The 21,513-nt window shown below is 40.1% G+C and overlaps 4 protein-coding genes across 5 annotated transcripts in view; 1 reads left to right on the plus strand and 3 right to left on the minus strand.

The window, feature by feature from the left end:
* LOC122396584 (protein tincar) overlaps positions 1-4,339 on the minus strand; it is a 60,994-nt gene extending 56,655 nt beyond the window's left edge. For both annotated transcript variants that reach the window (XM_043395122.1, XM_043395120.1), the window contains exon 1: positions 3,644-4,339. The gene's annotated coding sequence lies outside the window, so the exon portion shown is untranslated. The remainder of the gene's footprint in view (positions 1-3,643) is intronic.
* A 9,469-nt stretch (positions 4,340-13,808) lies between these two features.
* Positions 13,809-16,573, minus strand: LOC122396340 (nuclear envelope integral membrane protein 1). Its single transcript, XM_043394643.1, has 8 exons — positions 16,388-16,573; positions 15,978-16,087; positions 15,669-15,891; positions 15,426-15,592; positions 15,130-15,345; positions 14,919-15,043; positions 14,185-14,346; positions 13,809-14,090 (listed from the first exon to the last, which is right to left on the minus strand). Exons 1-8 carry the CDS (start codon positions 16,479-16,481, stop codon positions 13,970-13,972), a joined length of 1,218 nt encoding a protein of 405 aa, XP_043250578.1. The 5' UTR covers positions 16,482-16,573; the 3' UTR covers positions 13,809-13,969.
* Positions 16,574-16,764: 191 nt separating this feature from the next.
* Positions 16,765-19,093, plus strand: LOC122396062 (tubulin epsilon chain-like). Its single transcript, XM_043394168.1, has 9 exons — positions 16,765-16,808; positions 16,959-17,191; positions 17,282-17,397; positions 17,465-17,653; positions 17,764-18,015; positions 18,078-18,224; positions 18,490-18,639; positions 18,690-18,864; positions 18,939-19,093. Exons 1-9 carry the CDS (start codon positions 16,784-16,786, stop codon positions 19,083-19,085), a joined length of 1,434 nt encoding a protein of 477 aa, XP_043250103.1. The 5' UTR covers positions 16,765-16,783; the 3' UTR covers positions 19,086-19,093.
* Positions 19,094-19,177: 84 nt separating this feature from the next.
* Positions 19,178-20,605, minus strand: LOC122396063 (charged multivesicular body protein 5). The gene is made up of 4 exons (XM_043394169.1): positions 20,244-20,605; positions 19,834-20,151; positions 19,535-19,762; positions 19,178-19,446 (listed from the first exon to the last, which is right to left on the minus strand). Exons 1-4 carry the CDS (start codon positions 20,310-20,312, stop codon positions 19,396-19,398), a joined length of 666 nt encoding a protein of 221 aa, XP_043250104.1. The 5' UTR covers positions 20,313-20,605; the 3' UTR covers positions 19,178-19,395.
* Positions 20,606-21,513: the final 908 nt, after the last annotated feature.

Here is a 21,513-nt window from a genome sequence, read left to right on the forward strand (position 1 = left end):
ACGCGACACGACGCGTACAGGAAGAAGAAGAAGTAGCTGCATTTCGATGCTATTCTTTAATCGTTCGCTTTGAAAGAAAGAAAACAGAAAAGGGCCGCGATCGGTGCAGCGTGTGATTATTTTAAGACGATGCCGCCGAAACCGTGACTCGGCGAAAGCGAGTATTCGTTCGACCGCCCTCCGAGGAGAACCGGAAGACGGAATACCGGTTGTTCCCCGCTCACGACGGGCAAACTTGTTCCGACGAAAGCACTCCAAGATTACGTACCGGTAAACTGATTGCAACCAGTGGATTCTTGATCGATCAACTTACAATGTACAAAAATGAAATATTTCGAGCGGTACAATTTGGGCAAATCTCTCTTCTACAGGAGGAATTCGTAAATAGGAATTTTGCAAAAAATTTCAGAGGGATCCAGGTAGATTGTACCAGGAATACGAGACAATGATCGAGGATCTAGAACCGGGAGCAGAGGGTAACGACGCCGTCGGAGGACAATTGTGCAGTGCTGACGATCAAGTGGAGCATCATCGTTAGCGCGCAGAAACTGCGCCCGAGATGCATTCGTGCACACATCTCCGAGTTTCTCCTATGTTTGCATCATGCTTCTCACACCTCGAGCATACTCATCCTGTTTGCACCGATGGAACAGTCACCGAAGCGACGCGTCCAATAAGTGGACTATTCCTCTGCCAAAATAGAAAATGTCCAGCTTATCTTGAAAAATTCGTCTACGTCGCGACGATAATAAACCGCGTTTAGCCAGCTCGGTGCGAGCAAGTATTCGGACGCGACACCTTCTCCGAGGCCGATCAATTATCCAAGACCTCGTAGAACGCGTTGTTTCTTTAAGAATCCTCGACCCATTTAATATCGGAACCGCGTCCGGCTGACTGCACACTTAACCACGAAAAAATCGTTCCCGCAGCGCCTTCTAGCTTCCGTGGAACGATCCGCTTGTAATTCATCCGACAGATTCAACTAATAGCTGAGCAAACAATTTTTTTTACAATTGCCCAACGGGATCGCGCGGTTTCAGAACGTTTATCAGCGGCTTGGAGAGATTCGTATGAAATCGCGAAACGAGCAACGCGAGAACTAATTTCCGAAATCAATAAACAGGATCGCATGGCCCGAAAACGAATCGCTTTGCAAGCACGAAGGCATCGGGAAAGAATTACGAGGTCGTAACCTACATCCGCCACAGGATACGCGTCAACAGAAGGCGGAAGCTTTTGCGGGATCATCCATTCGAAATGGTCCTAAATCAAATTTAATTTCGTGTCACGTCCGAGGCCACCGGACACGTTTCAAACTCGCTTTGCAACACCCGCGGTCAAACGATCGCTTTCGATAACTCCCTTGGAAAATATTTGTCGTGGCGCGCATTAGACAACTGCTTCTTCGAAACTAAAATGATCGAGTCAACGTACGTTACGAGATGGGCGTGGAATTGCCAGGGAACGGTGAAAATTGTATTACGTTTCCCCTGGGACATATTTCAAATCATTATAAACGATTTAAAAATAATTTTAATTATCGAAGGTTTCGATTTAGCAGTTTCACGAGGCTTGAAAGCTTTATCATTTTCCGTGCTAAGGAGGCAGTATTCACGAAGAAAGACACGGGGAACGTGAAAGGAGACCAAGAGCGACTTTTCGTAAGTAACGGCGTAACCTATCAACGAGCCTCTTCCACCAGTTTCTTTAATATACGCGACCTGCATAGCTGTATTCTCCGAGATAGGGCAAGGGTGGTAAATATTACCTTCAAGAGGGAAGGTGCTGACACTCTACTCTTCCCACCGACCAGCAACCCCTCATTCAACTCGATGCAACCTTCCAATATCAGGACGAAATCACGCATGCTGGAAATCGTTCGCAAACCTCGAGCATCCCATTAAACTTAACAGTTATAATTAACGAATAAATAAAGTCAACTGATCAAAGTCGTATTCGTGTACTTGTTTAAACTGATACTATAATCGTGAATGATCACGAATTTGTTTATTCTCAAACATCGTATAGTTAAAAGGCTCGGAGCCTTATAAAAAATTTGTAAAGGGTCTCCAACTCTATCCTAAACTGTGCTGCTGTGTATCGGCACAGTATAGCCGGGTTGGCGATTTGGTGGAACAACTACTCGGGTCCGAGCTCGAGGGATTCTCCAAATGAATAAAAAATACGTAAATTCCATCGTTAGCGGGGTAGAAAACGTATAGTGTTGGTATAAAAGAAATACCTCGCGACATAGATAAATTAATGCGACATTATGAGAAGGCGTCACGCCAAAGTATCGTTAGTCAGTTTGGATCGCGTGTAGACGCGCGATTGTTGGTTGTCGGTTGAACGCGAACGAATTCTCTGTGAACCGGGAACGGGTAATATACGCGTGTGGCACGTGCCAGCAGAAGCAGCAATTATTACGCAACACGGTAAACGATGAATGAACGAAGAGGACTTTACGGTATGGTGACTTTCACGAGAGTAAACGAGACGGTAATTATCAATGTTCGTAGCACGGCGTTACGTCGTCCATTAACGCGTTAAGCAAACCGACTAAACGCGCGATTCGATAGAAATTAATCGATCGTGTGAAATCGAGCAAAGGTTAATCGAGACTAGGAAAATCTGTTTGCGTTCAAACTAGGAGGAATCCGTATAACAAGGACAAAGAGCACCGTGCTACGCTTTCGATTCCCCTGCACGCAGGTGTCGGTTACGCAATACGAACATTTTAGTAAATGGTTTTCGTATGTAACCTCAAACTAATCCAGTTTACAAGGAGAGAACTTACAATGTACCTTAATCTAATACAGACAGCAAATACGACGGGGAAATTAGAGAGCTGCCGGATTACGATTAAATTGTCCACGGTCGTGAGCGAATCAGACGCGACACTTTACCATCTTTCTTCGATAATTCTCCAAAGGCAAATCCGACTAATTTACTCCGTGGTTTGGTTATGGCTGTTTACCGACGGGCTGTGCCGTGCGTGCACGCGTCCTATCGCTGACACGCCTAATCTAAATCCGGAGGAAAGGACAATGGGTGTCGTTGTGCCCGATTTAAAAACTCTGCGGTATTCCTCTATTGTACCATCGACTATTGACTATTGATATATCGACTCGATAAGAGAACAAACTGCTGCTCGATCTATCATCGAGTAAAACCGTTCCTCTCCCATGGCGTTTAATCGACGCCTCGTCGCTTTACACCCACAACCTTTCATGGGATCTAATCTCAAGCTATCGATCTTAATTACGCACCCAGTCCTACTTAAGCCGCGTTCGTGGCATTTTGTTTCGTGAAAAATGGAGCGGTTTACAACCGCTGTCGGCAACCTTGGTCCTTGGTCGATTTCTCGCCTTTTTTACGCTTTCGGTGTAGGTACGTTGATCTCGATATTCGAGGCGCGTATCTTACCGATATTACGACTACATTAGAAATTCGATGCGTCGAGAACAAAGTTCCCGTAACAAGGTGGGTTCCGTCTTTACATCGATTTATATTCAAATTACACCTACACGATATATCGAATACTTTCTCGTAATAAGCACAGCGTCGCGATGTATCGATGATCTTTTCATACGTTTAAATACAAAATATGAAAGAACGAACGCAAGATAAACTGTACACTCACTTTTCTACATCCAATCCTGAGCTCAGCTTCGGCGGACCTCGGTGCGCATAGATGCCTCGATCAAAGTCAAATTCGCGGAACTACAGCATGCCAACGCTCGCTATGACTTATAGAAGAGCTTTACATTCTCACCGACTGGTTTCAGTCTATTTACAGAAAGGAATTACCAGCAAGCAACTCGACACGACACGGCACGGCACGGCACGGCACGACACGACACGGCACGACACGGCACGGCACGACACAATTACAAGGTACACAACGAGGTACAACGCAAACTATTTACATTGCTCGAATTCGCACTTGTACATCGGCACCAACAACGACTGGCAAACGCGACATAGATTTCCTATGTCCTTGACACGCGATGCGACTTATCATGTTCGACCTTGTCGACGAACAGTGCCAAAAATTTCGGTAAACCTTTCAACGTACAGAATGGTCGGGGCACGTTTCACTGGCATGCACTGTCAATCGCGTTCTATCCCGGATGCTTTCGCAACTCGGAGCAACACACTGTACGTGTCCTGGATGCTTTCGATCAAGATTCGTGCAAACGATGGAGCTGTTTTTACGGAGCAAGCGTTCGCGAAACACTCTCTTCTGGTGGGAATCGGTTGCGGGAATCAAACTATCGACGAGCACGTTGCGATTAAAAAGGACCGAGGATGAGGAATCGAGCGAGAAAGGCCAAAGGATAAGATACGACGCAGCCCGACACGACGCTCTAAACGTCCACGCTCGCTCTGAGCAACCCGGCGACTCGAATGTAGCGCGCATCTGCGCCGCGCAAACGCGCCTCTCATTGGCTCGTTGATCGGTACATATCCACCACCACTTACAGAGCTACAGGGGTTCTCCTCGCACCCTGACAACCACCGCTTCAACTATTTTATCGACTTTCTTTTCCTTAGTTTTTATTTCACGGATAACAAGGGGATCTACGTATAATCGAATTGCTTAGAATCCGACTGGTCGGTCGGTGGTTTTCGAGTTGCTTTCAATTTATTATAGTTACTTCCCCCTCCCCCCTCCCCTTGTTCACAACACCCTGCGCTGCGGTACGGCCGATGCCGTTTACACGATTTACAAACAATACTAAATCTTTCTAACATAGATAACCAACAAACTTACTACTCTAGTTTCTACAAACATACTATATTTTCATGGATTGAAAATTTACAAACATTCCGCGACTACATTTTCAGTTCTCTTCTTATTTACGATCGTATTAAAAAACTCCTTGCGATAAAGTTATTCTATTTTAAGAGACACGTGCTGATAGAAAAACTTTTTCTCAAGGGCACATTTTAATGAGATTCCAAGAGCATCGATATTTTTTAAAATAGAACCATACATTTTTTTAAACATTCTAATCAATGTCTATAAAAATGTATTATGTTGTTCGAGTCGAAACACGATTAGTTGAAAAATTATTCAATCGTCTTACCAATCGTTTCTCGACCCAAGTAATTTAATATTTCTTTTGCAAACGATAAAAGGACACGTACCGTGAAATCATTTTTCAAATTTGTTGTTTCGACTCGTTCGGAACTGCGGATAACTGGTGGAAAATACAGCGGTACCCTTCTCTTTGCTGGGATGGTAATTACGCACTTGTTTTATGACAATTACACACTTCGGCACGGCATTCTTGTCTTGAACAAAGAATCACGAGTAATTAAATACAGAGCAGCAATTGTAGCAACTAATGGCTATACAAAGTGCAGACCGAAATATTGCGTATAGAGAATAGCATATAAACGCAGAACAATAGCTGCGAGGCTGGCTGGTTTTGCCGCGTTTACGTTCATTGAACGTAATACGGCTGGGATTTACAGGGTATTGTCGTAATCTCGTATTCGTGAATAAAAACGGATGGTCTGTTGGATGCGTTGCGATAACCCGGTAACTTTCGCACCTCGTGAAATCAGAGTTGCTTACAACGAAAAGTTATCGATCGTTATCGCGTGTTAGTTAATACAGTTTCTACTACTACTACGGCTCGCGGCAATCTTTACCGCGATCGCAGCTAGTTTCGAAAATTCATTTCGCGGGAATCGATTCCTTCGCAACGCGAACAAGTTTCACGCTTTACGAGTAAAAACGCTTAATACACAGCTGGAACGAGGATACGCGTGCATCTGGAAAATAACGTAATCGCGTCAGTCAACTACTCGACTGGGCGCTGAAGCATCGTTAAACTTTTTCAATTTACGAGTTCTGACATTGTGGCAGTGAAAGAAACGCCTTGCTTCGGCGTTTGCTTCTATGCGAACGCGAGCGTGTTTACTTTCCCCTAGATGCGTACGTGTGCTCGCTCGTTCGCCCCTAGCTGGTAGTCGAAAAACAATTTTTTACATTTTTACTTGTTCCACTATCCCTTTAATAAAAACGAACGATAAACGCGGCTACGTTGAACCAAGTGAACGTTCGATTGTTCGCGTTCGTTGTCCATTGTTTGAACGTTGGGCTTTCGAAAAACGTGGCCCGATTCGTGGTGGATACATCGACCTCGGTTACGTTCTGGGAACGTTTTAGCGAAATTACGCTCGGTCGCAACGCAAGTAGTACGGTTGGGTACAAAGTGCCGTCACTTGTCATCAAGACCCACTGTACAGGGAAGAACGAAGCAAGAGGAAAAATGGTCGAACGGTGCCGTACTGGTCGATGGATAAATGACTTCTCGTGCTTCTTCTTTATTCTAGTTTCCCTTCGTTTTGCGTGCTGGCCTGCTTCTCGCTGCCTTCTTCCCTATTCACCCTATATTCCCTATGGTCCCGTTAACAGTCGCGTAACCATCGACTAACGACTAGGAGAGATATCGTTTGCAAACACAGTCGTTTAATGGTAATGGAAAAATAGGTCTCCGGTCGATCCGCGACGATTTACTTTCCATGTCTATTAACCCCCGAATGGGAAATCCGAGTAGATACGAGCACCGATATCGATCCGTAAGAGTAAAATTCGGCAAACTCCTGTTACTATATCGGAATACGAGACTTTTGATAAAAAATAATTCACGTTCGCCGTCCGAGGGCCGACGGAACGAGTTATTTATCTTTGCTCGACCAAACACACGCGAATGCACGACTCAACAGACTCGCTCGCATCCAAAACCAGACAAAAGTATACCAGGCGTGTCGTATACCGCTCGGTATACCTACATACTTGGTTCGTTAACACCCCAAACGGGAGAAAAGCCGGGTCAGATAGCTAACTCGATAAGATACACGCACCGTCGCACAGAATTTGCAATTGAAAATGTTTGGATCTCTATGGAAATCCTCCTAGACTCATTTATGTTCTTAATGTGTCGCACAGTGAACGTAAAGTAGCAAAGCAGCAAAGTACATAGATACGGGAAGAATATTGCGTGCAAGTAAATTTGCGTACTCGTTGAACAGGATGTAGGTTGCGCGCATTAATCGTTTTAACACAAGGCATTTGGAATTGCGTTATACATGATAACTCTAGATGATGTAAACTATTTCTCCAAAATATTCTTATTTGCACATTGCAGAAGATCGATCTCAAAGTCTACGTAAAAATTCGCTACGCGTCGTAAACAATAAAAACATTTTTCAGTCAAAATCGAACAATGTTTCGAACGTTATTAGACGAAACGGTATTCCATGGATGTACCAGGATTCGACTATCGAGAATCGATTAAATTCTTGGAAATACTGCGCCCTTTTCCAGTATCATGGAAGAGCTTTCCGACCAAGCTTCGACCAACCTGTTATTAAATCATCTCCGAAAGCGCGCATTCACCCCTAGGGTATCTATTTCTAATAACGTTTACTCTGGCTTACTTTGCCAAACCAACCAACCCTATTTCCTTTCGCTGACAGTCTCTAATGTTCAGGACGAATTTTTACCGATAGCGATGTTTCCAGCCATCAATTTCTATCGTTCCGAAATCTTTAGTAATCGGAGTAAAAACAGATTACAACTAATTGTCCGTAAGCAAGTAAAATTCCAAGTACACGTACACGTTTTATTTCCACGGTGTTGAAGTAGCAAAGTAAATTTGGCAGAAACTCGAGTCTCGAAAGTTTAACGAGCTACCTTGCTCGTTAAAAGAAATTCGGAAAAGTTGTTAACCGGACCTCGTTATAAACTCATTGGCGTCCAAATAACTGTGAGTTTTCGAATTGTCAAACGTTATATGTACATACATTTCGCTTGATTTGATTTATTTATTTATGAAAAATATAGATATACAGGGTATTGATATATAGAATGAAAATTACTCCATAATCCAATTTAGAAAATTCAAGACAACCAAGATTAATCACGGAACTCGTCTTGATCAACTTTCCGCTATTAAAGTAACTTGAAACTTAAGACCAATAAGAAAAAGTATTGAATTTTTAATCTTATTGAATTTATAGTCTAGAAATCGATACATCGATAAGTCGAAACTTGTGTAACCCCAGGCATTTTTCATTTTCCGTCAACTTGGACTTATCGAATCTTGACCGTATATTGAACTCAAGATTATCGACGTAATTCGATTTAACCAGAATTTTCCACCGACGGCAGAAACGCGAGAAAGTTGGAAAGTCGCGATATAAATTCGTACTTTTCCAATTACAACGTGCCAACATTTTATCTACGACGATAGTTTTTGACCGAGCTGGCAAGAAGACCGCTTTAGAAAAGTGGATTTTCATCGATCGACAGCATAATACGGTTAGTAGTATACAAAGTTGATACACGTATCGAGGAATGCATTGTTATCCAAGGTATAAAATTCAAGTAACCAACAATCGAAGCGACTGCGGAATAAAACGAGTAAAGAGATATCAAGGTATCGTTGTAAAGAGAGAGATCCAAAATAGAAAAAGTAGTCGAAGCAATTAACGATTTAATTATGGGTATGATTAAACGCGCAGTGGCTTCTTAAAATAAAGAATAATAAAGAAGTTTATGCAACGACGTTGTAAATTTGTATATCGCTGTAATCAAGTATCAAACGAGTAAAGTTTATTCCCCTCGGAAACGTTCTAGTTTAAAGAGAATAAGTAGAAACGAGGAAAGGCGAGGAAGAAACTCGTAGCTAAGGAAGAGGAGCAGAGGTAGGTAGTCTGTTGATTCGAAATTTCAGAGGACCTCTGAAAATTCCAGGATCACGGCCGAACACCATTACTCGAAGGAAAGGAAGTAATTGTGTGGTAATGAGGGTCAGAGTCGTGAGAGACTCTTGGTTGCGAGTCCGTGGCAAGATCGGTGACCTTTAACCTCCGTTCTCTCCCTCGCTCCTCCGGCTGGCTCTCCTTTTGCTTTCACGCTGCCCTAAATGCGGTAGCTCTGCGCACCGATCGTTCCCATCGTATCGAGAAGACCTCGATCCCAACGGCTCCTCTCACGATGACAAATTGCATCGGTCTTGGATCGCTTTATCTACCTCGATATGAATTTGCATGAATCGAATTTCCGTGATCTTTATTCGCCGCTTTGTTGGCGGTACCGTGGACACGAAAAGAAGAGAAGCCGAAACGTCGAGCTATACAATATGTACACAAGTAATGTATATTAACACGATGGCTGCGAGTGTCGCCCTTTCTATCGATACTCGAGTTCAACGTTCAATGACCTCCACTGTTTCGGAACTGTATCGAGTTGGCAAGAAAATAATTTCAGCCTTTGCGTTTCATTACGAATCAACATTTTCTCGACGATGCTCCTTCCTTTTAATCCCATCGATTCTATCTTTATACATCAACTCTGGAGACGAAGAAAAAATGTCTGAATACTTGATACGTAGTCGACCCAGCCTATCCTGAAACATAGATATTATTTTTCACAAGGTTTTGGAGATTATTAACGAGTCGGTGAAATTTCTGAACCGTTTTCAGCGTTCGTTAATCGACAGATTTTATCGATACGCGTATCCACACAGTGCTCGATGGTAAAGGGGGATCGCGACCGGTAAAACTCTTACTATTAATGTTTCATAGTACACTGCAATCGTCGTTGGTCCCGAGGGTAGGGTGGTCGGTTGATTGGCACAAAGTACGTCGCTGCGTGCACTAAATCACACCGAGCGTACTTGCTGCAAAGGTTCTTTTTAATGCCATTACCATCCCAAATGTCTCCCACCACGAGCCACTGGCGGATGTGATCTACGGTTGGGGTGTATCTAATTGACATCGAGAAACACAAACCTACACCTCATGTATCCTGTACATATGTACAGTGTGTGTACGGTCTTTTCGTGATTTAACCATCGATTCGCGAGGGTTTCATCGGAAACACATACGTATCTGCTAAATGTAACTGAAATACTTATCCGATGCAACACACATTTCGCCTGGTCTTTCTCGTTGTTCCCGTTTCCAGGATTTCCTGCGACGTTAATAGAATTTCACGATGGAAATGCATTCCGAGTCCGAGTTCGTTTCTCCGCGCGCAATAATAGACGGCGTAAAATCGATCGCGATTACACGAATTATTAAAAGTGACGGTACGCGAGTAAATACGAATTCATTGCTCGTAATAATCGAATCAAGCAACTAGACCTATGAACAACGCATGGCAGTTATCAGAAATATTTGTAATACGCCCGGACAACGAGAAGGATATCATCGACTATCGTCGCGTCTTTGTTCCTCCTTGATCGCTCTCGACGAAGAATAACGAAGGTGTAGATCGTAAAGAATTTAGAGGAAGGTTAAAACTTGAGAGAGAAAGGGAGAGAAGTACGGGCTGGAAAAGGACGCTGACTGTGCAGCTGACTGAAAATGAGATTGCCGTAGTAGTCGATTTAAAAGGCTGCCGGTGGCTATTTCTTGCGCGTTTGGGAGCTAACCAGCAAAGAACGACCGGTATACCCGAACAACTAGTCGGCAGATGGCACGCGCTGGGGCCTTGGCCAGACCCTTCCGGTCCCTCGAGAGAGCTCTCTCTCTTTCTCGAGGGCCCAACCTTCTTTCTTCGGGGGGTCGTACGCGATTATGGTCGGTTAAGCCCCACGCTCGCACAGACAACGACTTTATTGGAATCGCGTTCTGAACGACGTTGACTCTGGGAACGATTGTAAGGGCCTGTAGTCTGAAATCATACTTTCGTAATAAGAGCAGATTTCCATTTACCGAAAGGACGAACGGAGGAATCTTAATCAGTCCTTGTATGGAATTAGAAAAGGTTTTGCGCGAAACGGGAGCCATATAAATATTTCCTAGAAACGGGTAGTTGTTTGGGAAAAAATCAGTGAAGAAAATAGCAATTATCTATTACGGGCCAGGAAACAGCAGTTCGCAACAGGAGCAACGATCGAGAAACGAAGGTTATGCTTCGGTCTGCAACGCGGTTGGCTGAGCCTGCTGATGCGCTCGCCCGTATAATTGGATGCACAACGTCGGTAATTTGTTTGAAACACGTACCGCCAAGAAGAAACTTGGGGCATAGAGACCTACGTCGTTTCGCTGCTGGTCAGCCATTTTCCATTTCTTATTCTCTCGTCGCTGTGAATCACCGTCGCGTCGCGTCGCTCGAGAGAAAATATTCTTTCTACAAAGGAACGCGTCGTGTGCTCGGCTCGCCCGCAACCTCTACACTCTTCTTCCTGTCTTCCTTTACCCCCCGAGATTAAAACCAACGATATCGCGTATAAAATAACGCGATAATAAGCCAACGAAGAACGTAAAGGTAATCGCTTATGCGTACACAATGAAATATTCGTTGAAAATTTTCACGTCGCGTCGCGATGGTTCGCTGGATATGTTAAAATATAATCTGAAACTTGTCAGTCGACAAAGCTTGAGATTTCTGGCAAAGAATCGCAAACGAGATCGGATCCACTCTCCTCGGTTCTGTCGCTTACCAAGAGCAGGTGCGCCATGCATCACGGAAAACCAGTCTTTTTCTTATTGATCTTGCTTCTGCCCTTTGGACCGCCACCAATCCCACCTGCCGATCACGTGGCTTCCTCGAGCCACTCGACCGAGCACACAATTTACTTCTCGATATAATACGCTCTTACAATACATCTTATATAATTTTCGGCGAGTCGTCGCGTCAGAATGCGGTTAGATCTTTGTAATTCGTATCTAGCTACTTTTAAACGCAAATCGTGTACTACGCGGTTCGCGATGTTTTCATTTCCTTCCTACGTTCCTCCTTCGAGTTTAACGGTGAACCGGTACAACGATGGAAATTCCTACGATATTTACGATCGATCGAATAAACCAACATTTTCATCCGGCTGCGAAAACATGCAAAGTAATTGGCAATTCCTGATACTCCATCGGCAAAAAGTAAACAAGCGGACGACTTGTTTTCAAATTCAGAGAAACGAGGGACAAACGGCCACTAAACTTTATAGATTCATCGAAGGATACGGATGCGCGAAACGCAGCTGTCCATTAACAAACCTCGAATAAAAGCGAAAAGAAGAAGAAGAAGAGTCATCGTTAGATGTTACCCGTACTGTTACCAACTAAATTAACATTATCTTTAGGGTATTAGCTACGTGAAGTTGGTTCGAAACGTTGGTTAATTAAATGTCGCGTAATGTATCGAACGAGCGACATATTGTAACGAGTATCAGCTGCGAAAAGGAAAGCCAGTACTTGTTACTTTTTCCGTGCGATCGTAACTCGTAATCCGTGGGCGTTCCTTGGTCAATTTGTAATCCAATATGATCAATCGAGCGAATGCACCGAAGCCGTATGCATACGGGTCGATCGTCGATACCGAAGTCGAAGCTTCTTGCAAGGTGTCCGATTGAGGACCACCTGTCGGTGTTGTTTGCCGGCTGATGACAATTTGCCCAACATCGGAGAAAGCACGCCCGTACGCACGCACTCTGGCTGGCCGAGAGTCTGCGCGCGACGTTAATAGCGATTCGAGGACGTGCCTCGAGGTGAAATTAAATGCCAGATATGCGAATCGCTTATCTGCGCGCCACCGAGACCAGATACGCCTTCGCGACCAAACTTTATCCTATCTATCCGGCCGGGGCTCCTTTCAACCCCGAACGGGCTCTGATATTTCCAGACAACGTCAAAAACCATGCCACAGAATCGGAAAATATCTATACTAAACGCGTATCGATTACGATGCAACGTTTACGCAATTTATTTCATACATAACGCTGTACTGCGTCTTTTGATACAAGGAAGCTGGAAAAGGATTCGAATTCTCGGGATTAAACACGAATAGAAATCGTGGAACATACGGAGACGATTCAGTTCGCGACGAACGAAGGTAGCAACCGAGTCGTACGATAGAATGTCGTAACTAAAGCGTGGATGCGCGTGTTTCGTGATTTTCCAGGACGACCAACTTGTTTGCAAGGGAAGTAATAACCCTGCCGTGCCTGTGTGCTTGCGCAAACCAGGCCAACCAAAATAGAAAGAAAGCGGAAAACGGGAAGCGGAAAGCTCCAAGGAAAACAAACCAACGGTCGTTGCTCGTGCGACAAGTACTGTCCTGCTTCTATTCTGTACATCCATCAGGAAGTGAAAAAAAGGTGGGGAGGTAAAAGGGACTCCGATGATTACTGCTGACCCACATCCTGTTCCTTGAACAAAGCTTTCGCTTTTTCTCGCTTATCTCGCGGTGGAAAGTTTGCGAAAAAAACCGTTCTTCGTGGTTTTCCACTCGTTGGCACGAAAACGTGTCGTCTACGGCGTATTCGCGTGAAGGGAACGAGAACGCGTCGTGTTTCAATCTGCGAACAATGACGATTCTGTGGATCGTCGCGTTCCGAGCTTTAAAACGGCTATTAATTAATGGGAACTCAGTTTTCCGTAACTATTCCGCGTTGTATATTCGTCGAGGTGAAAAATCCTATTCTCGGAAATACAATTCGAGCAAACGATAAATTGCCGTATCTCTGATGCAGGCAATTTCCGTCACACGAACACGATAAAAATAAGATAGCAAAGAACTGTGAAAAATTTTATCAGGTCACGGGACAGATCGCGACTAACGACTATTTAATTTCCACCTGTTCTACTTTCCATTTATATCGATCGAGATTCTCTGTTGTGTAAATCCGATTTACGCAAAATGCTTTCGAAGCTACACAGCGTTTGCAACGAGAATCGCACTCGACACTTTTATTTCGAAAAAATCACCCATCAACGTATTAACATAGTAGAAATTACACTGATTACAAATACAATGATATTTACAGTAAAAAATTCAAAATTCAATTCGCATCGTTACGAATTATGGAACGGTTTCTCCATAAACTCGAAACGACCATTGCACGAAATACGTATGTATTCCGGAAATCCGCGGTGCTTCAACATTTAGGAATTTGTACTTGTAGATAAATTTTTTTAACGAACGTGCTCTATGGAAATTTCGTCAGAAATCGTCCTCATCGTCCGTATATTCGCATTCCTCTATAATTCTTGTGATCTCGGCGTCGTGTTCACGCGACTCGTCATCCGACAAATGCGATTCACCTTCCATAAACTTGGCAAACCTAAAAATACGCGTATTTCAATTACGATACACGTAATGAACATAATCAGTTATAATTCTCGCCCGAAACCGCTAAAATATTTCTGTACAATAACCTGATGGGATCCTTTAATCTTAGAACTGTCTTCCACGGATTACATTCAGGACTAGAACAGTATCCTTTTAGCTCGTCTAACGCTTTATTAGTTTCCCTTATACCTTCTTTACGATATTGATCCTCGGTTAATAACTTTCTCCTTTCAGGAAACATATTCTTCCTGATTTCAAACAGGTATACATATAACATACACGCTCATTTTTCCAAATGTTTATTACTACGACCACTATTATTATTATTATTATTATTATTATTATTACTACTACTACTACTACTACCACCACTTTTATTTACACATTAAAAGCATAAATATTATAAGAATAAAACGCATACATTGTGCGCGTGAAAAACACATAAAAATTGGACAAAAAACGAATTTACGTTATGCTTACTTTATATAATATTTATATTATATCTGTAATAAAATAAAAACGTGCTCCTAGGATTAATTCAATCGTACAAAATATTTTTATTGAAACAGGTACAAAATATAATTACAGCTTGCAACACTAGACATTCAAAAGTAAAATATTTAAAAGAACTTTGTGCGATAAAAACGGAATCGTTTGAAAAGAATCGAATATCTATCAAGCCATACGAATATTATAATAATTAAAAGACAGTAACGTTAAGGTCACATTCTTCATTTTTTCGTACAAAACTAAACTGTGCTCGTTATTAACGCTCTTATAACAGCTTTCAAGAAACTCAACGACGTTGGTATTAACTTACCAGTAACTCCTTCCTTTTTGAATTAAAACAATCGGAAAATTATAAAGGAGAATCATTACGATACAACAGAAAAATGATGCTTCGCGGAAATAACTGCTATAATATATTGCAATTAATCCCCCTATCTAAATAAAGAAAATTAGTCGTACGTTAAATTACATTTCAGAAATATTGTATTGTCAGCATTGTCTAATATAAAAACGGAACAGACCTGCAAAAACCATTCGATAAGTTTTTTTGTTCTTGCGTTTGTAACTGGACCAAAACGATAGCAAACAACAAAACTGATAAAAGATGTTCCTAAGATATACCATGTGACAATTTCCCTATACTGTACTGCGATCAGGTGCGCGTTTTCCCATAACGCTTGTAAAATGTAAAAGCTCATTGTCCAACCAGTAGCAACCATCAAATACATAATTTTACCCTTCAATTATATGCATATATTAAACATAGGAAAATAAATATTTTAGACCAAATATTCACAAAATGTTTAAGATTGTTTACCCTTGGTAATAGTTTGCTAGTAAAATATACTAATATTATAATCGAGGTAGTTATTCCAAGCATGATCCCGCATAAATAATAAAATAAGGGATTTCTACTTAATCTGCGAGCGTTCCAATATATCATAGCACCTAGCACCGTTAACATTAATTTCAAGATGTCGACACCTATTAATATAAAAATCCAATGCATTTAACAGACTTGTAGTACACGTGTAATAATTCAGGTTCTCGTTACACTCACGTGTCTGTGTCATGCTCATTGTATATTTGTGTGTGTTGGAAGGATATATGTACACGCCTATGCATATATCCTCGAACGGATTTATTTTTAATTTATTACTCTTTTTTGTACCAAACAAATTAAAGCGCCAAGATCGCTGATTATCATCGTGCATTTGTACAACTTCTTGTGGAGTTTTTCCATCGTAAAGATCATAATTATCTATATTGGTGTTTAAATGCATCTATAATTTGATAAAATACTATCACCATGATGCTATGCTAATTTGTCTATGAGGATTTAAACTAATCTTAAACCATTATTCCTTACGGTTAAACTTCTCCATATGTGTATCAAATATTTTGTATTGGCATTGTGACAAAATATTTGTAATCCAGCTTTGTCGTTTTCAAAAACATCTTCTGGTTTTAAAAAATGTACTAGAAAGCACCAATAAAGAAAATTGAATTGCACTTTATAGCATCGATCTTAATATTATATTTTATAACAAGTACTGGTGTATTGTGAAATAAATGAATTTGATAAAACTACAAAGTATTAATTGTAAAATAATCTTTTCTAAGATACATTGATTTTAATTGCCTTGAAAACATCATAGAAACGTAGAACTGTTATGATACGAAACAAGCGGCGACTTTTCTTTGTTAATTCTATACTTTTTAACAATATCGATACCGGCACATTTACAAATGCAAAATGTATAGGTTAAGTTTACTTACTCGAATCCGTGGCGAATGCAGATTCTGAATAAAAAAAATTGCAGACGAGTAAACATATAATTACACTAAACAATTGAACTACTTTATGCTCCATTTTATTTATTATACAAGTACCGATCACTCTAATCTATCGTTTAATTTTGAAATTTATGAACACAACTACGACATTGTGAATTTAGCGTTCCATCGTTTGAAATTTTAGTTTCGAGATACAGCTGCTTCGAGACCGTCAATATTCATTGAATTTCGTATTATCAAACTTCACAGAACAAACTGAAAATTAGCGGGAGTCTACCAGTGATTCGAAACGAAGTTTTTAATCTTGGGAATATTAAAATATACAAATAGGTAACATCAAAGAAGATTGGTGGTTATTGAGTTTCGTGACAAATTGTTATGAGTCAGTTCATCACGATACAAGGTACATACGTTATCTTACACATATAGCAATCTTCCCGCGTAAATATTTTTGAATTTGTTGTCTTAGAAATTAATTTCAAAATTAATTTACCGTCATACGTGCATATATGATCATAGTTAAAGAAGTTTTAAATGTTTCTATAAATTATAGTTGGACAATGCGGAAATCAGATCGGTTCAGCATTTTGGCCTTTGACATTGCACGAGTATGGCGTACAAACGACTCATACTGCCGTGAATTTATTGAAAACACAACGTCATCATATTAAAAATATAAGCGATCTATCAGATGCGTTTCATAGTTTCTTTTCAGTACCTGATAATTCGCATAATTTATGCTTCAAAACTATAGCAGATTTAAAAAAAGCTAAAGTCAAGGCCAGGGTATAATATTTACTTAACGATAATTTTATTGCACGAAAACCACTTGCGGCGTATAGATTAATAGATTAGCACACACGTTTTGTCATATAGGCGGTTTTGATAGATATGGAAGATAATGTTATAACAGGAATAAAGAAAGGTCCCTTACATGATTTATTCGATGAAACTTGCATGGTCACAAATTATCCAGGATCTGGAAATAATTGGTAATCAATTCTCCCTTCATACCCCAACTTTTAGCTGAAACAAATTTTATATAAATGTTATACATAGGGCTGTGGGTTATTATACTCATGGAACAGAATATCGTGATAAATTAGAGGATAGCATAAGGCGTACAGTTGAAAAATGTTGTCGGTTACATGGTTTCTTAATTATGCATTCCCTTGGAGGTGGTACTGGTTCTGGGTTAGGGACAGCTACCTTAAAATTATTGGCTGATAACTATCCTAATGTAGACAGGTACTTTTACACCATAAAAATACATGTACCTTCTTCAAGGACACATTAATTATAATCACAGGGATTTCTTTTTACAATTAGAAATACAATGCCAGTAATCAATTTTTCAGACTGGTATCTTGCATATATCCAACAGTTATGCAAGATGTTGTTACAGCTCCATATAATTCATTGTTAGCAACACGAGAGCTTATAGAATACGCAACATGTGTATTTCCCGTTGAAAATACATCGCTTTTAGACATATGTACCTCGCAATTGAGTAAAAAAGAGAACATGGATCAGATAAATTACAATGTTTCGTGTAGACCATTTCAAGATATGAATAGTATTGTTGTAAATATGCTTCTTCATTTAACTAGGTAATTAATGATTTAAAAACTGTTAATTCGTAACTTTATATACAAAAAAATTATTCCGTTAGCGGATCTAGATTTCCGGGTGTCTTAAATATGGATATAAACGAAATAGCAACAAATCTTGTACCATATCCAAAATTACAGTATATATTTAGTAGTGTCAGTCCGACAGCTCTAACCGCACCAAAAATATATACTATACAAGGAACAAAGTACGTAGTGGCGTTATACCTAATTACCAGAGGTGTGCAAGTAGTGCGAAATTTGAGTTCGTGCCATTAAGAAATCGGCAGATTGTGGTCAAGTCCGATACATTTCGAATTACGTCGAATGGTCCCAAAACAGTTCGGCTGTTCGAGATGTATCGAAATTCGCTCGAATTGGTTCCTTTTATCATTGTCAAGACTCGAGTTTCGGGCTACCTACATACTTCTACGCATTACACTTGATAGAGAAATCTTTATTTATAATTTTAAGGATGCAAGATGAACTGTTTACTAATGCATGGTCACGAAGCAATCGGTTGATTAAAATAGATCCGCTCCAGGCAGATTCAATAACTTTCAGCGCTGCACACATCGCAAGGGGAAATTGTTCTATGACCGATTTACAACGAAATATTGAAAGGTATATCGCTTACTTTTCCAGAAGCCAAACAGTAACATTTATATTCTTAGGTTTCAAAGTAAAGTTAAGTTTACGGAGTGGAGTAAAGAGGCTATGAAAGTAGGCTTGTGTTCCATACCCCCAGCTGGACATTCGGCCTCTGTGTTATGTCTTTTAAACTCATCTGCGATGTCATCGTTATTTAAGAATATCATAAAGCAGTTTACTACATTATATAAGAGAAAGGTAATGTTAAGATGTATATATATATGTATAATATGCATACTTCGTAAAAAGAAAATTGTAAGGTTATATTACAGGCACACGTGCATCACTATACGCAAGTTCAAGGCTTCGAAGAAGCATATTTTGCTGATAGTAAAGAGACACTTACAAACTTAGTTACACAATATGCCGAACTGCAAACAGTGAAACAAATAGATATTTCTCGGCTACAGATTATTTAATTACATTTCAGCAATGTGTTAATGAACTTTTAATAATAAAAGTTTATTCCGTTAATTCGATTCATATATATTTACAACGAAAAACATAATCGAATAAAAATAATTTATCCAATGACAATAACGCAATCATGTTAGTTATTAAAGACTTAAAATTTATGCACGTTTTTGCCAACAGTTCGAATAGTTTGGAAGCTGCTTGTGTTTACATTTTGTAAAAAGCAATTCAAAGTCTTTCAAGGACCTAAAGTCTTTGGGCATATTTGTAAATATTGTTAATTTGTTTTCATCGAATAATCTATTTAATATTGTTTTAACTGGCTGGTATTTGCGGTAAGCCAAATTCATCGACCAATACACCATCCTGAAAGAAATTTCCAAGATGAAGTAAATGTGTCTGTCAATGAAATTATAAGAATCGTTAGGAACAAAATCTATTTTTAAATACAAACCTTATTCCTCACAGAAGCAGTGCCAGGTTCCTTATCAGGAGCGCTAGGTGCTTTTATGGCATCATCCAAATAGCTCGAATCCTCGTCTATACCCAAATCATCTCCCAAGGCTTCTAATTCAGCAGTTAATTCATCTTCATCTATATCTGGCATACCATAACTACGACCCATTGCTTCTTGTACTTCGTCCGCTTGTAGTAGCATGTCCGCCAAATCGTCTTGAAGATCCTGCACAACGTATTATTAAACATACAAAGCAAATAACTAGTTTTTAAAAAGAATAATTTCAGTCTATATACCTCGATTTGATCTATATTGAGATTTTTAAATTCTTTCTGCATCTGTTTCACTCCTTCTTTCATGGTGATTACCGTTGTCTGAGTATCTTTTAGCGTTTGAGTGGCATAGTTTGCTTGTTCCATGTTAAATGCCTGTTGCCGCAAGTTATCTACTTGTGATTCGTACATTTTTCGTTGTTTTAAAATACGCAATGCTTTAGCCTTTATGGCGTTTTTTGCAGGACCTTCTCTCATTTTAACCATTTGATCTTTATATTTCTTTAATTCTGCGTCAAGTTTTGCTATCTTTTTTTCCGCAGAATCTGCTCTGCTGTCAACCTTGAAGAAATATATTAAATAATCATGCACGGTTTAAATTATAAAAGTTGTAATATAACCTTGATGACAATACGACAAAACGTAATTCATACCCCAGCGATGCAATCGGTAAGACTTGCAGACGGTTCTTTGGGCTTAGCCCGTCCAAAAATCCTGTTCATTTTGTCAAATTAAGAAATAACGCAAGATACAACAATGTTAATTGTTACAATACTTGCTATTGCTTGAAACGTCAAAGTCACTGATTCATCGCTTTAAAGTAACGACACTCTCCTTGACTTACTACATTGGCAATGGGGTATGGATACACGATGGGTCATGTTATCTACTTAGAGTTGTCGATCAATTGTTATATTTGTTCATGCAGAAGAATGAAAATAATTGTTAACATCGAATTTAAAGCGATATTTAGTAATAATCTATTTCGCATGCTATCAGAAACCGTTTCAACTCGTACATATGGTCACTAGATGGCTGTATCATTCATGATGTACCATTCGAAAGAAAAATAGGAAAATAATATTGCGCAATATCGTTGTAAATTGTGGGAAAAGTTTTCAAGCGTGAAAAATAATTATAAATAATTTCTTTTTAGATACAATAATGTAATATTTTGTGTAATTAATTTAATTCGCAGCAATAAGTAGGTAATTGAAATTGCGATTTATCCAATAGTTGTTGTATTGACTAGGTACTCAGTATGAATCCAGTAGTCATTGAGTAGGAGTAGGAGTAAGGAGCCACCATCTTGGTGCATACAAATGTTAGGTATTCTCATACGAAAGTGATAGATTGTTCTCATTATAGAATAATATAAAGTCGTCGGTGAAGAAAATGCTTTAATCGGATCTTGTGCAAACTAGGTAATTTCATTAATCGCTAACAGGAAAAGCGTTGCATCGCGGATAAATTTTGGCGGTATTCCGTTTTGGGTTTCGTTAGAGGGTGGGTGTTAAGTTGTAATATTACGACAATATTTTAAGCTGTATTGCATCGATCGAGTTTAAAACGTGTAGTAATTTAAATAGTTAATCAAAATGGAGTTACGAAAGTAACAACCTCGATAGGTTTTTTTCGAATCTATAATAAACCTGGTGTTTGCATTCCCGCCAAAAGTGTTCTGTACGGAGAAGGTATCGATGAAACGATATTATTGCATTTCTTTTACAATCGCCATCCATCAATATGTTTCTAAAGTCAAGGTATTTACGTTGTTCTAGTAAGTCGTGTATCTGCGATTTCTACCTAAGGCATCCCTTGGATTCGTAATGCAAGCTTCGCGAGACATCGGCCCTTCCCTCATCCCGCCATCTAATTCGCGAGCATGTAAACCAGCAGGACCAATGCTGATTTCGCTGATGA

Source organism: Colletes gigas, unplaced genomic scaffold, assembly GCF_013123115.1.
Source record: "Colletes gigas isolate AHSC1104 unplaced genomic scaffold, ASM1312311v1 Colletes_gigas_Sc00007, whole genome shotgun sequence".
NCBI classification, from domain to species: domain Eukaryota; kingdom Metazoa; phylum Arthropoda; class Insecta; order Hymenoptera; family Colletidae; genus Colletes; species Colletes gigas.

Excerpts from the sequence above, each read along its gene's own strand:
- LOC122396340 (XM_043394643.1), bottom strand. The coding sequence starts at position 16,481 with ATGGAGCATAAAGTAGTTCAATTGTTTAGTGTAATTATATGTTTACTC. Across the intron at positions 16,088-16,387 it reads TGCATTCGCCACGGATTCGA|TACATTTTTTAAAACCAGAA; the intron begins GTAAGTAAACTT and ends GGTGCTTTCTAG. Across the intron at positions 15,892-15,977 it reads ACATATGGAGAAGTTTAACC|ATGCATTTAAACACCAATAT; the intron begins GTAAGGAATAAT and ends ATCAAATTATAG.
- LOC122396062 (XM_043394168.1), top strand. The coding sequence starts at position 16,784 with ATGAGTCAGTTCATCACGATACAAG. Across the intron at positions 17,654-17,763 it reads AACTATCCTAATGTAGACAG|ACTGGTATCTTGCATATATC; the intron begins GTACTTTTACAC and ends TCAATTTTTCAG. Across the intron at positions 18,865-18,938 it reads CTACATTATATAAGAGAAAG|GCACACGTGCATCACTATAC; the intron begins GTAATGTTAAGA and ends GTTATATTACAG.
- LOC122396063 (XM_043394169.1), bottom strand. The coding sequence starts at position 20,312 with ATGAACAGGATTTTTGGACGGGCTAAGCCCAAAGAACCGTCTGCAAGT. Across the intron at positions 20,152-20,243 it reads TTACCGATTGCATCGCTGGG|GTTGACAGCAGAGCAGATTC; the intron begins GTATGAATTACG and ends TATTTCTTCAAG. Across the intron at positions 19,763-19,833 it reads TCAATATAGATCAAATCGAG|GATCTTCAAGACGATTTGGC; the intron begins GTATATAGACTG and ends TACGTTGTGCAG.